Below are 13,096 nucleotides of genomic sequence, written 5' to 3' on the forward strand. Positions count from 1 at the left end.
ACACATACACACACACACACACACATACACACACACACACACACACACACACACACACACACACAAGTCATTCTATGTACAGCACTCATATTGTTTATGGTCATATAAAGCATTCCTGGAGACGTTTTCATTATCCCAGTGCCTATGAGCTCCATCGCTGTCCTTTTTTTCTGCAGCACATGTGAGATATCTGCCTTCTTTTTTGTTTTATTTCAGTTGTATCCAGCTGAGTTATCAAAGTTGACTAGTCCAAATCTCTATCCCTTAGTAATACAGTTGTCCCTTGTGTTAACTGCATTAAGAACAGGCCTCATCATAAACCATTAAAAAGATCATTAAAAAACAACAGCAGCAACGACAATTCAGCAGCTTTATGTGCTGATACATAAACTACTCTGAGTCCAGCTGTGAATGGATAAACACGGACAAAGAGCAGTGAGTGCTTCCGAACGTGTCGGCATCTGACAGAGTGTTTGTGTGTGTTTGTGCGTGTGAATGTGTTGCCTTGGGGATACCACTGGTGGTAGACATGCCGGACTACGTGTGTGGGAGTATTTGTGTATGTGTGAGTGACATGCTGAGGGAGGGAGGGAGGAGAGGGGTGTTACCAGGTCACCAAACAGCTGTCTGGGAGGCAGAATGTCTGGCAGGGTAGTGGAACACACACACACACACACACACACACACACACACAGATGCACAAACGCACACACGTACGCACAGGGAGAGATGCTTGGAAAGTCAACCAGAAATATGAAACAGACAAACAGGGAAACAGATGCTGCAGCGTCAAGCATCCCAATCAGAAGCACTCACACACACCATTACAATAGAACACACAGAGATCAATTAGTTTCTTTTATAGTTCCTCATCTTTTTTATTGGAAGCATAATTCAGCGCTTCCTGCGGATTTTAGATGCATGAGTCTAAGAGCAATTCCTCATTGCTTTCTCAATCTTTCATATGCTCTCATATCACATGACCAAGAGATGGAACTAAGTGAGCAAACACCATATTAAAGGATATCCACTGTTACAAGAGGGAGTGAAAGAGTATGGAACAGAAATTGTTAAGTAACATTTGAAAACTTGAAATTCTTAATAATACAAACATGGTTAGAACACCTTTTTAATTAACTTAGTGTTCCAGAATGTTCACATCAACTACTTTAGAAATGATCTCCTCAAATGGACTCCAAATATAATCAGGTTTGGCTGCTCATTAGGAATCTCACAATGATGAGGTAAGACAACTTCTTATTGTTTCCTGCATTCAGAACAAAGATGTCAGTTATTTAACTTTCAGTCTAAGTACCAATAAGCCTCATTAGGTACCAGTGGAATAATATGATTGGATCAGAAATAATTCCATTCATGACTTTATCCTTCACTGTTGCCATGCCACTGGTTGTATCACAGAATGGCATACAATGTCATCTTTTATTTTTTTGCTTCTCAGCAAAGTCTAATTCATCTGAACACCGTTGGTCACCACACCATTGGTCATTGTGGTGAAGCCTCTCCATTACCATGACCAAGGCTTTGTTATTCTCTGAGAATTAAAATGTTTTTACCTACTGTGGTTTTATTGTGATTTATGCATCATCTGAAGAAAAATCTGCCATGTTATTTAAAAACCTCTCCTTAATCAGTGTAATACTTTATATAATAGTTTGTTTATGTGTTCGAGGGCAAATGTTTTGTTTCAAGAATGGGGATCAAATTAATTTCCTACATTCTGGTAAATTATTATGTAGCAACTTACTCCTTTTCTGCACGACTGCCCGCTGTAAATATTTGTATCTATGGATTGGAAACACAAAGTGCAAACACTAGGATGCCATTCAGAATATAATTAAGTAATGCAATGCTTTCAGCCAAGCTTTTTTCTCTTCATTTTCTTAGCATTCTGATAAGAGGTACATTACATTACAGCCATCGTGTCTACAGGACCTGTGTGTGTGTGTGTGTGTGTGTGTGTGTGTGTGTGTGTGTGTGTGTGTGTGTGTGTGTGTGTGTGTGTGTGTGTGTGTGTGTGTGTGTGTGTGTGTGTGGGCAGGCAGGGTAAACTTGTAGCAACTGTAGTGTCTCCGCCTTGCAGGAGGTGCAGAGTCCGCTATGATGTCATCGTTGGCTTCAAATCTGAAAATCTTCAAACCCTGAACAGAATTCCAGCTGCTTCAGATTCAGTCTTCAAAGAATCTAAATGGAGCTTCATAGGAAGTATATTCTGATAGGTGGAACAAGAAAAAGAGAGTCAGGATATTTTGTCTTTCATGGCTGGGGCATCTGTACCCAGGCCAGGGACAGGTATTTTTGGTTAAATAACCATGAAAAAGTGTATTTTGCATTTGTTAATTTTAACAAGTGGACAGCAAGGTAGAGCAGTTGGTTCAATTCCTGGGGTCCTTTTGTAAGGACTTAGCATGTTCTTCTCGTGTCTGTATGGGTTCAACAGAAACTTGATTGATCTGCAAAGAACCTTGACTTCACCAACATCAAACACTTTTGATATGGATTGGAACAGAGACTGTGAGCCAGCCGTTCTTGCCCATCGTCATTGTCTGGCCTAATCAATGTTATTCTGGACACTGTACTTTAGTAGTGATGTCATAGACACATAACCACTGTCATTCTATTTTATATGGCCACCACAAGTAACATCTCAGCATCACCAGCTAACTAATCTAGCAGTTAAACAGTCCAGACAGGTGTGTTCTTCTCTTAGAATGAACAAAGTCTGGAGGACAATGGCAATATCTCCAACTAAGTCTATAAAAACTATCACTAGTCAGCATACTGTACTCATTGGTGTTCTCTGCAATATATGAAATCTTTTCGTTCACAAGTGAGGTGAACGGTGCATCCGCAAGATGTATCTTTCACCTCACACTTCGCCCTATTTTTCATATACCACAGAGAACACAAATGGGTACAGTCACTGTTATGTGTAATGGCACCACGCTACTCTAATGTAAGGATTCATGATTAAATTGAAATAATTGCAGACACCACAAATCTGATATCATGAGGTAAAGTATCCATCTGAACAGGTCAGTGTCCGCTCATTTTTTTCTACATATTATGCGTCTGAAACCAACTATAGTTCTTTGGGCTGAAGAAGGACAAGGGCAATAAGTGATCACCTTGAATCATACCCCCAGTTAAATGTTTCATCCTATTGTTTCAGCATAATTGACTTCTGGATGCAGATTGTAGACATACAACAAGTCTGCACTGGAAAAGCACCCTTGTCTTGTCAGAAAGCATTACATTGTGATGCTTATTGTGCTGTTTGTAAAAAATCGTCACATTGAATGTTAATGAGATTTAATTTAAAGCATTACTTTGCCAGAGGGGAGATGAGCCCGGCTTCAGCACATAACTATTCAGATGAAGTATCCTCTGAGCGCTCAGGTATTCAAAGTCAAAAGTCCAAAAGCTGTGGTGCTCAAATCCAACCTCAGCTTTAACTAAATACATGGTGGTGTTCAAAAATTATTTGAAATAGTCAGCATGAGAAATTTAAAATAATTGTTTTTTGCACGGCTGTAAATTTCCAGTTTTCCAGATGTAGTCGTAGTAACCTCCAGAGAATTGCAGCTTGTCATCAATTGTTTTCTTTTCGCTTACCAGGTAAAGAAATTGATCCAAGGTCACTTGCACAGCACCACCCAATGAGGCCACTGGGGATTGAACTACTTTCTCAAGGACACTTCAGCAGAAAAGTTGCTCACTAAAACAAAGATCAACACCCTGGTTATCCAGCAGAGTCTCTAGCTCCTATTCTCAGAGTCAGGTTTCTTTTGCACTTTCTATCACCTGTCCCTACAGACAAAGCTGTCATATCACCACCTGACAAACCTGCTTCACACTCAGCCTAAGCAGGTGCTGAAGAAGGAAATATTTTAAAGAGCAGCATGGCTGATCTTGTGGTGCATTTTGCTGAACAGCCAAATGTGGATATCCAATTAAAAGCTGAAAGTGGACGTAAAGATGGAGAGTCTGGCTGGGCTGACAGCAGACTGTTAGCAGGTGAGTGACTTGTATGAAGAGAAGATAAGTAAAGGGACATATGGAGATGGGTGGGAGGCTGTCTTTTTAAACCACGCTTCAGAGAGAGTATTAGCCAAAAAGGGAGATGTGCCTTTAATGGTTGCTGGCAGAGTCAGGCTTTAAATGCAGGTTTGAGCAGTTAATTCCAACTGAGGAGGTGCAAACCTGCATCCCAACCGGGAGCATCTCTGTCAGCACAGCAAAAGGCCATATTGTCTGACATAAACAGAAATACTAATTTTACAGAACATAAAATGAATATTTAAAAAGAATACAGTTGAATATGTGGATATAAATCAATGAAATAAAGGATTTAATGTAGATCATAATATAAAATAAAATCTATGAGCTAGCCGTGGAATCTATAAGGTGGTCTTGTGGCTCGTGACAGAGGAGGGATGTCCTGTTATCTTTTCAATGAATCTGTCATCTTGACCTTTACTTCTCACGGGAACATATTATATCTGACATTGTTTCACTAATAAACACATGTGCTCCTAAAACATGCACACTCCAGTTTGTGCACACACAAACACACACCCAGAGCACATCGGCATTAAAGGTTACAGTCACGTTCTTATCTACTGTGGAGAGGATGTCGAGTAGCGCCATCTAGTGTTACATTAAATACTCACAGTCCTCAGGAGAAGTGGTGCAGCAAAATATTTGCACAAAATTGCTAAATTGTAGAGTTGTTCTGGTTTCTCCTCTCTGTCCAGCCCTTTCTGGACCACACACAATAAGGTTTCCTATTTTCATTCTATTCTGAAACAGCTGTTTGTTTTATTGACTGGAGAAAATGTGAAAGTGTTCAAAATTGTTTGATAAACTTTAGTGTGTTTTAAATGTAAATAACAAATATAAATAATATAAATAAAATAGGAAATGTATCTTGATTTCAACTGTTCTTTCCAGTGGATTGATTTAAACAGCTTTGGATTGCCATGACCTGGACAACTGAGAACCTTCATCCTAACTGGTCTTCTTCAATCAACTAAAGTTAACCAGATTTAATTTCATGTTAAACTTACATTCATATACAAATTCCTTACTACATTGAGTCTGTGTGTGCAAGACTTTAACCTTTGTGCTGTTTAGTCATTATGTATACTTACTGTAAGGATTAAAAATATGAAGAAAGATTTTTTTTTTTCTTTTGCTAGTGAGATTTTGTATGTTCTTTTGACAGTCAGAAATCTAAAATAGTCCCATATTTATAACGATTTCCCCTACCTGCAGTGTATGTAAACAAGAAGTTAAGGATGAAAAAAAGATAAACTAAAAATCATGAAGAGTGACTTAAACTACCAACGAACAACTAATGAACAGAGCCATTTGCTCGTCCACCATTTCTTCCTTGAGGCTCAGGATTGTCGAGGAATGGCAGACACTCCAACTACTTCAGCACCTGTATTTTGATGAGCGGGTACAGTATTTAAGTCCATTAATACAAACGAGAACACGGACATTAAAAAAATAGTTCAGGCCTCCAATCCTGATCAAATAGCATTTAATAGAAAAACAAAAGACTTCTTTAAAATAATATGGTGCTGCAGCACAGTCTGGGTTTGAGCAGAATGATCAGTGAAGTTTTAGACTGTTCAGTCACATGGTATTAACCCAAAAGAGAATATATGGACAAATATCAAGTAGAAAAGTTGGAGGCACTGAGCAGCTGTTGGATGTTAAATGGATGATACAACAATAAAGCAGGGAACTGTAAAAGGCTATCAGACAAGAAACAGCTGCTTTCTGAGCAGAAAAGTTAAAAATCTGCCTTGCACATGAACAGTTCTACAGCATTTGTAAAAAAAATGTTGCTTTTTTTAATATAAATTTGTAAAGCTCTCAAAGAAAGGTCATCAAAATTAAAGCTGTGGGGGATTTTATGTATTTCTTTTTGTGATTGTTGAAACACATCTTGTGTAACACAATTAGAAGGGAAAGGGAAAGAGAAAGAATAAATCTGATTAAGCCAAATTAATTAAGATAAAAAATTAACAAAAGTCTTGAAGTAGACGTAAAATGTATCAAACCACTTTTAATACAAAATATTCATCACGAGAGTTTTTGTGTGCGTGTTGATCGTTTGTTCTCTCCACGCGGGCCTTTCACGTAACTCTGAACTCTCTCTAGCGCTCAAACATCGCCTCCTGGTGGTTGTGATACTTACCTACAACAGCAACAAACACGAGAAGGTCAAAGGAATACCTGTATTAGATTAAAAGACTAGAGCAGGAGTGTCCAAATCATTTTCACCCAGGGTCACATCAGAATAATGGCTATCCTCAAAGGGTCAGATGTAACTCATATATGATGTAACTTCTAAATAATGTAAAATAAATGTAACTATTCCTTAATGTTAAATAACTCCGAGTTTACTTATTCAAGTTACAAACATTAGTACACGGAAAAAATGTGTTTGGTTGTTGCTCTTTTATAACATAAATCATTTTAATTTGTCAGGTTATGAAACCCATAAAACTCCATCAATGAACTATCAAGTGAATAAAGTCTTATAACATCAAACACAAACACATTAGCTTTATGCAAAACATTTTTAGTTATAGTTAAAATGGGCTTGATTACTGCACTGTGGAAAATTTAGTTTTTGGTCAAATAAAACTTTTGACCTATTCATTTTTGGACACTGACCTTTAATGCTCTCACAGGCTACATTAAATGATGTGGCGGGCCTTGAGTTTGACACATGCGGACTAGAGTGAGATACCATGAATGAAAAACAAACTGAAAAAGAATTTGACAGAATTCAACAGTACTATAAAAATGAAATGATTGCAGTGGCTCCAAATAAATCAATAGCAGAATTGAACTCTTCGACACACTAAGGCAGTGTAAAGACTTGGAGTGAGAAGATCTTCTCTCCTTCTTCCCACTCTAATGAAATGTTAATGTAAAAGATAGGTTCCCATTTTGACTGTCCTCCTGTGTTATTCTCTGTCTCTCACTTTGTAAATTCACCAGGTTTTTTGATCATGCAAAGAGAAAAGCACCTTCACAGTTACATGTTGGAGAGAAAATGTGTGAATAAGTGTTTTTCCTGTACAAATGCCAACCAAACTACAAACAGTGTTAACTTGGCACAAAGATAACCATAGACAACACACTGAAAGTTGTTCTTGCTTTTACCTGACGTTACTGATACTTCTTGTCAATGTGTGAATCCAAGTGGAAGCATCTAAGATTTTGCCTGGAGTTTAAGGACGTCAATGAGGACTACTCTATGGGAAAAAAAAAAAGATTAGTTCTATTTTTTAATACAACCCCTTTTCGGCTCAGCTGTAATATCAATGTTTATTTATGATAATTAAAGATAAATAAATAAAAAATAAAATTAAGAAAATACACTTGTCTGAGCTCTCTGGTCAATGTGACTGTTGCAGTATCTAAGCAGTAAACAGTGAACAGATCAAAACAATCAACATGAAGAAATGAAGCAGGCAGCAGGTGTCAGGAATTTAAAAAATCTTGTATTGTTTTAATTGAAAGGGAACATCCTTCAGGACAACGTTTGGTCATCACACAATATTCAGCAACGATACAAGGTAGAGAATCAGACTGTGTGTCGAGCCTAAAGACACCTTCCCTCTCCCCTCCCTCCCCCTTTTCTTACAAGGAATAATTGAGGGCTTATTATTGCAGACAAGTTGGCTCTCCTCTGACAGACAGAACACACCTCCTCCCCTCCTTGTAAGGCTTTGGGGGTCTGGGGGTGGGGTTGCCTGGATCAATCAATAAAGGGTTGAAAAACAGAAAAAAAAGGGAGAGAGAGAGAGAGTGTGTGACAGAGAAGAAAGAATGGAAAAAAGACATGTCTTCTGATTCATCAAAGTTCTATCACAGTTTGAACCTTCTGGAGTCAAGTGCAAGTGATGACACTTGCATCAGGAGCGTGATTGGCCTCAGTAGTGCGAGGCCAGACCAGCTCTGCATCACACCAGAAACACTCAACTTATTACTTTCTTATTCTGTCTTCAACAGAGCATTAGGGCTAATTCTACGTAAAATATACATCATTAATTAATTTCACCAATACCAGAGTTCTACTATGTTTAGATTATCTGGAGATAAAGTGAAAAAGGTTCATCTCCACATTAAATAATGCCAGTTCTGAAGAAAACAGAACTGGAAATGGGCTTCCATTTCTCTCTATAAAACTGTATAGTGAGAAGCTTGTTCCTCATACAGTGAATATAACCACCTGGAATTGCACTGGACAATAAAGAGTAGGATCATTTAATCAGTATTTTATCAGGTTACCAAATCAGTGTCCAGTGCTATAAGGTAGTCAATCTACAAATGAAACATCTGAAAATGTAAATATAAAAATCTCTAAAACATCCAGATGATTCTTTCTCAAAGGATTACTTTCTTAAATCAGAACATGCAATAATCAAAATCGCTTCCTCAAAAACAGGATTTTAAATACTGAGACCCAAAGATCTGTAAATTTTAAGAACAATTATGCAGTCACTCTAACAAACTGTGTCGATTAATATGGCAAAATGCAGTAGATCAGGGTCGTCTGCACTGATTCAAATCAGAGCGAGACAGAAAAGAGGCTTCATACTTAAAAGGTCCCATTGCTGACAATCTGTGCAGGACATGAAACAGGACAAAGCAGTTTGCACAAAAGTTTTCAAGCACATTCTGTATAAAAATGAATTCAAACCAGGGCTTGTCCATCTTTTCCATGTACAGACAGGAGACATCAGTGTGTCCAACATCAGATGTGCTTTTGTGTGTCTGGAAGAAGAGTGCTTCCAGCATTTTCATTCTGGATTTTAAGATGAATTTTTACGCTCTGTTTTTTTCTGCTTGGGAGTCATTAAAACAGTTTGGGAGAAATGATAATCTGATAATAATCTAGTATAATTTATTTATGGCTGCTCTTTAGTTTACAAGGCTTTTTTTTAAGGTATCTGTACTCTATGTCAGCCTCTCACTGCTAGTCTTAGTGGGATTTAAGGCCAGTTTTCTACCTTAAATTAACATTTGCATTAAACTTATCATTTTTAATACCTACATTTAATAGAATTCAAGGCTTTATTATTTTTAACATCTTTAATACTCTGGTAGTTCAGCTCATAAAACAATAATATATATATTCATATTATTTGGTTTACAGTAGCTATCAGATGGATACAATAATTTGGTATCAGAAATCTTGGGCCTGTGGTGTTTATTGTATTGCATCACTCTGGCTCTCAGTCACGGTACATGGGATTTGTTTTTGTTACATGCTGATCAGCAGGAAAAAAGATGCCATCCAACCCAACTGCCTCGAAAAAGGGAATCAGGAGTATTTTACAAGCATGCTTCCCGGTTTACCTGCACCGTAACAGACTGTGCACTAAATAGAATAAACACAGAATAGAGATATGGCCTCTCAGTCTGAAGGGTTGCATGAGGCTAACCGTCAGGCTCGCTTCACATAACTGATACGTTGCATGTCATCTCATGCTGATCTAACACAGTGGCTTATAAATAATGTTGTAGGGAGATAAAAAGGTCCAAAGCAGAAATGCGTGTCACCCATCTTCCTGCAGTAACACCATCAGCGGGTGGTCCTGACCTATTGGAGAAATTTACACCACCTGACACTCCTCCCAGCCACCACCACGCCCCTGCAGCCACGCACAGGGCAAGTACCTTTAGTAGCATGGACACTAGTGATAGAGATAATCTCGATCGTCTTATAAAATATCATATATAGTTCTACAGTATGTACGAACACAAGAATGTTTAATGTATGGTGGATGTAACTATATTTTTCACAAGTACATATTATTATTGCACTCTGGCTACACATATTTAGCAAGTTAATTAGTTTGGTTGTCTTTAGATGTACAGAACACTAAGTGGTGTCAACGCTGATCGAGCTTGACAACAGCTTTAGAAGCAGGGCTCAGTGACGGCTCATCATGTGACTTTTCATCAGGCCAGTTATTGTTCAGGTGTTTTTGTTTTTTGGGATTTTTTTGCCAAGCAACCTATGCCAACATTTATCTGTATAAATAAGTCATTTATATTTTATTCATTCATTTCCTACACTCGCTTCATCCGCTGTTGTGAGGTGCTGGAGCCTATCCCAGCCGACTGGGGTGTGAGGCAGGGGACACTGCGGGTGCGACACCAGTGCACCACAGAGCCATATACAGCAAACAACCACGCACGCACACACTCACACCTACGGGCAATTAGAAGCTAGCCAATTCGTCTGAAGTGCATGTTTTTGGAGGTGGGAGAAAGCCGGAAAACCCAGAGAGAACCCACACAGACACAGGGAGAACATGCAAACTCCACATAGAGCGGGACTCGAACCGCTGTGCAGCGACAGCGCTACCTACTGCACCACTGTGCCGCCCATTTATATTTCAATTTATTCAATTGTCACATTGTTTCCATGTAACGCATTTATAATTATTCATCTCAATAAAATAATAAAAGTCACACAAGAGCCATACTTGCCCTTGTGACAGGATACAGTTTATCCAAAAGTCTCAAAATCTGTATCAAAAATCAGCAAGGATATTGGCTTTCCCCACTGAGCCCATTTCTTAAGACTGTTATATAGCCATCAAACACATAAATCTGAGACAAAGCTACAGAAAACACATCGCGTCTTGTTTACGTCTTTTCCTTTTTCAAAATAGAAAAATAAAATCCCGTTTAACCTCAGGTAACCCATCAAGAGGAGGGTTGATTCCCGCTGCTCCTTCTCCGTTTTGAAAAGAAACATACATTCACGAGAGGACAACAGAGGAAAAACAAGCAACTTGAAATTCAAATCTGTGTGCAAAAAACATTGTAGATCTCTATAAAAATATGTGCATAAGGATAGAGCTATTTTTAATCTCAACAAATACAGTATTTTCCTTTATTTACACTGCACAGATACACAGATAAACGTACACTACAGCTCTGCCCTGCTACCCCTCTCGGTCATGTACAGGCGTAAGAATAACATCGCCAACTTTAAAAACAACAGATTTGACAATACTCACAAATAGGAAAACGCAGACTCACACACTCACACGCACACTTCTGCTTTGACCAATGTGATCGAGGAGCAGAGGAGGGGCAAGCAGAACTTCTGTAGAAAACCTGAAGTTGCATATCCCACGATTCCCCCCCACGCTCGCATTTCACAAACCACCTCCCATAAAGGTTAGAGGTTATCAGCCAGACGCTGCTTCCTGATTGGCTCACGTGGGTGGGGACAGTGTGTCAAAAAAACTTTGGCTACGGAGTTAGGCTTTTGTCCAGATACAGTTGATACTGTTTGGTACAGCCTCAGCGGATATGCCGCTCTTCAAGGTTAAGGAGAATGGATCCAATGTTCTAGGATGGGACCATACCAGCGTCTCTCTGGAGAGAATAATTCATGTCTTTTCAGCATTGATCCTCACAAAAATCAATTCTTTCCCTCAACAATAATCTGTGCTGAGGTCGGCTGGGGCCGCTCTACAACTTCAGAAACTTTGGACCAATTAATTCACTCCCAGAAGGCAATGCTGAGTGTTCATTGGGCGGTCCTCCGATTCTTTGCACTGAAGCTGGCACCGCTTCCCAGTCTGCTGTCTAACGTGGAAGAGCAGGTGGCTGAGTCAGCATCTGATAGGCCAGGTGACAAGCCACTCATGTATCTGGACTGTGGTTGGTCGAAGGTGAATTGAGGGAGGGGCGTGCAGTCCCCGGAGAGAGAGGCGTGCCTTGCAGGGGGATAGAGGGAGTGTGGTTGTGAGAAAGGCATTGTGTTTGGGAAAAGAGGAGCATGAGGTTGGATGAAGATGTTTGGGCTGATTGGAATATGTGGGTGTGTAGGTGTGGATGGCAGTGGTGGAGTGTATGTCGGAGTGGGTGTCGGATTGGATCCCCGCGAGGGTGTCAGGGTGTGTGTTGGTGAGTTTGCTTGCGGTGGTCCGTGGACGGGTGTGAGCGAGTTGTGCATCGGGGAGTGTGTCTGTGGGCGTATTTGGGTATCTGCAGAGACGTCTTGCATGTTAGGCAGAGTGTGCAAGGTCAAGTCATATGACGGCGTCCTGCGTCTCAGCATCATGCTGCAATCAGCCAGTTTTGGAGGCGAGGTGATTGGAGGGTGTTCCCTCTCTGAGGGTGGGTGGATGGATATACAAGGTGGACTCAGCTTCTTTTTCCTATGGCCGCCCCCAACTGACTGCACCCTCACAGGAAATGCTGGGCCGCTCTTTCCAGAATGATGGGCCTCACGCCTCAAATCATCACTGGTAATGCCATCTGGTGGGAGGCAGACCTCGATAGAGTGGCGCCGCTGGTCGTCAGGGAAACCAGCAGACAAAGTCATTGATTTGTCTAGGAAGCCCTGGTTTTCAGCGCTGAAACCTTTCCTTAAGTCACGATCCTTCAGTCCTGCCCCGAGCAAACTGAGCGCACTCCTGGAGGACGAGGGAGGCAGTGGGGGGAGAGGTGAGGAGGTGGTGGAGTGAGACCCCAAAGAGTGTGGAGTGGCATAGGGGGACAGGGAGTGGCTGCGTCCAGCCTTTCCTCTGCTGTCTTGTCCTCCTTCCTCCTCATCTCTCCACCGGTGGTGTGCTGAGCTGGTGATGTGGTACACCTCCTCATCTGCAGGGTCACGGAAGGAGGCAGCTGAGGATGGTCTAGGCCTCAGAAGACTGGAATGACGTAGAGGGAGTCGAGGGGAAGGAGGTGGAGGGAGAAGAAGCGAGGGCGAAGATGGGAAGGGAGAAGATGAAGGGTGTATTGGGGGCAGAGGAGAGGGAGGAGGGAGTGTGAATGCAGAAGGGGAGCAGGGTGGGAGTGAGGGCCCTGATGGAGAGGTGGGAGGAGGAGGAAGAGGAGATAGGGAGGAGGTATGGGAAGAAAGGGAAGAAGGGGAGAGGGGAGGCAGATGGATAGGGTTGGGGCTCTGCTGTTGCTCACAAGCCTGGGACTCTACAGAATCCACTTTAACCGCCACCTGCAACACAACCACAGCGGAATACTTTCCATCAACATTTACAAACAAACAATAACATCA

General features: G+C 40.7%; 1 protein-coding gene across 1 annotated transcript in view; it reads right to left on the reverse strand.

Moving 5' to 3' along the window:
- Positions 1–7,535: 7,535 nt before the first annotated feature.
- Positions 7,536–13,096, reverse strand: part of cacna1ha (calcium channel, voltage-dependent, T type, alpha 1H subunit a) — a 49,738-nt gene continuing 44,177 nt past the window's right edge. Inside the window, exon 36 of the mRNA XM_068337901.1 lies at positions 7,536–13,036. Coding sequence (XP_068194002.1) covers positions 11,603–13,036 — 1,434 coding nt within the window. The 3' untranslated portion in view covers positions 7,536–11,602. The remainder of the gene's footprint in view (positions 13,037–13,096) is intronic.

The sequence above is a fragment of the Antennarius striatus genome, chromosome 16 (assembly GCF_040054535.1).
Source record: "Antennarius striatus isolate MH-2024 chromosome 16, ASM4005453v1, whole genome shotgun sequence".
Classification (NCBI taxonomy): domain Eukaryota; kingdom Metazoa; phylum Chordata; class Actinopteri; order Lophiiformes; family Antennariidae; genus Antennarius; species Antennarius striatus.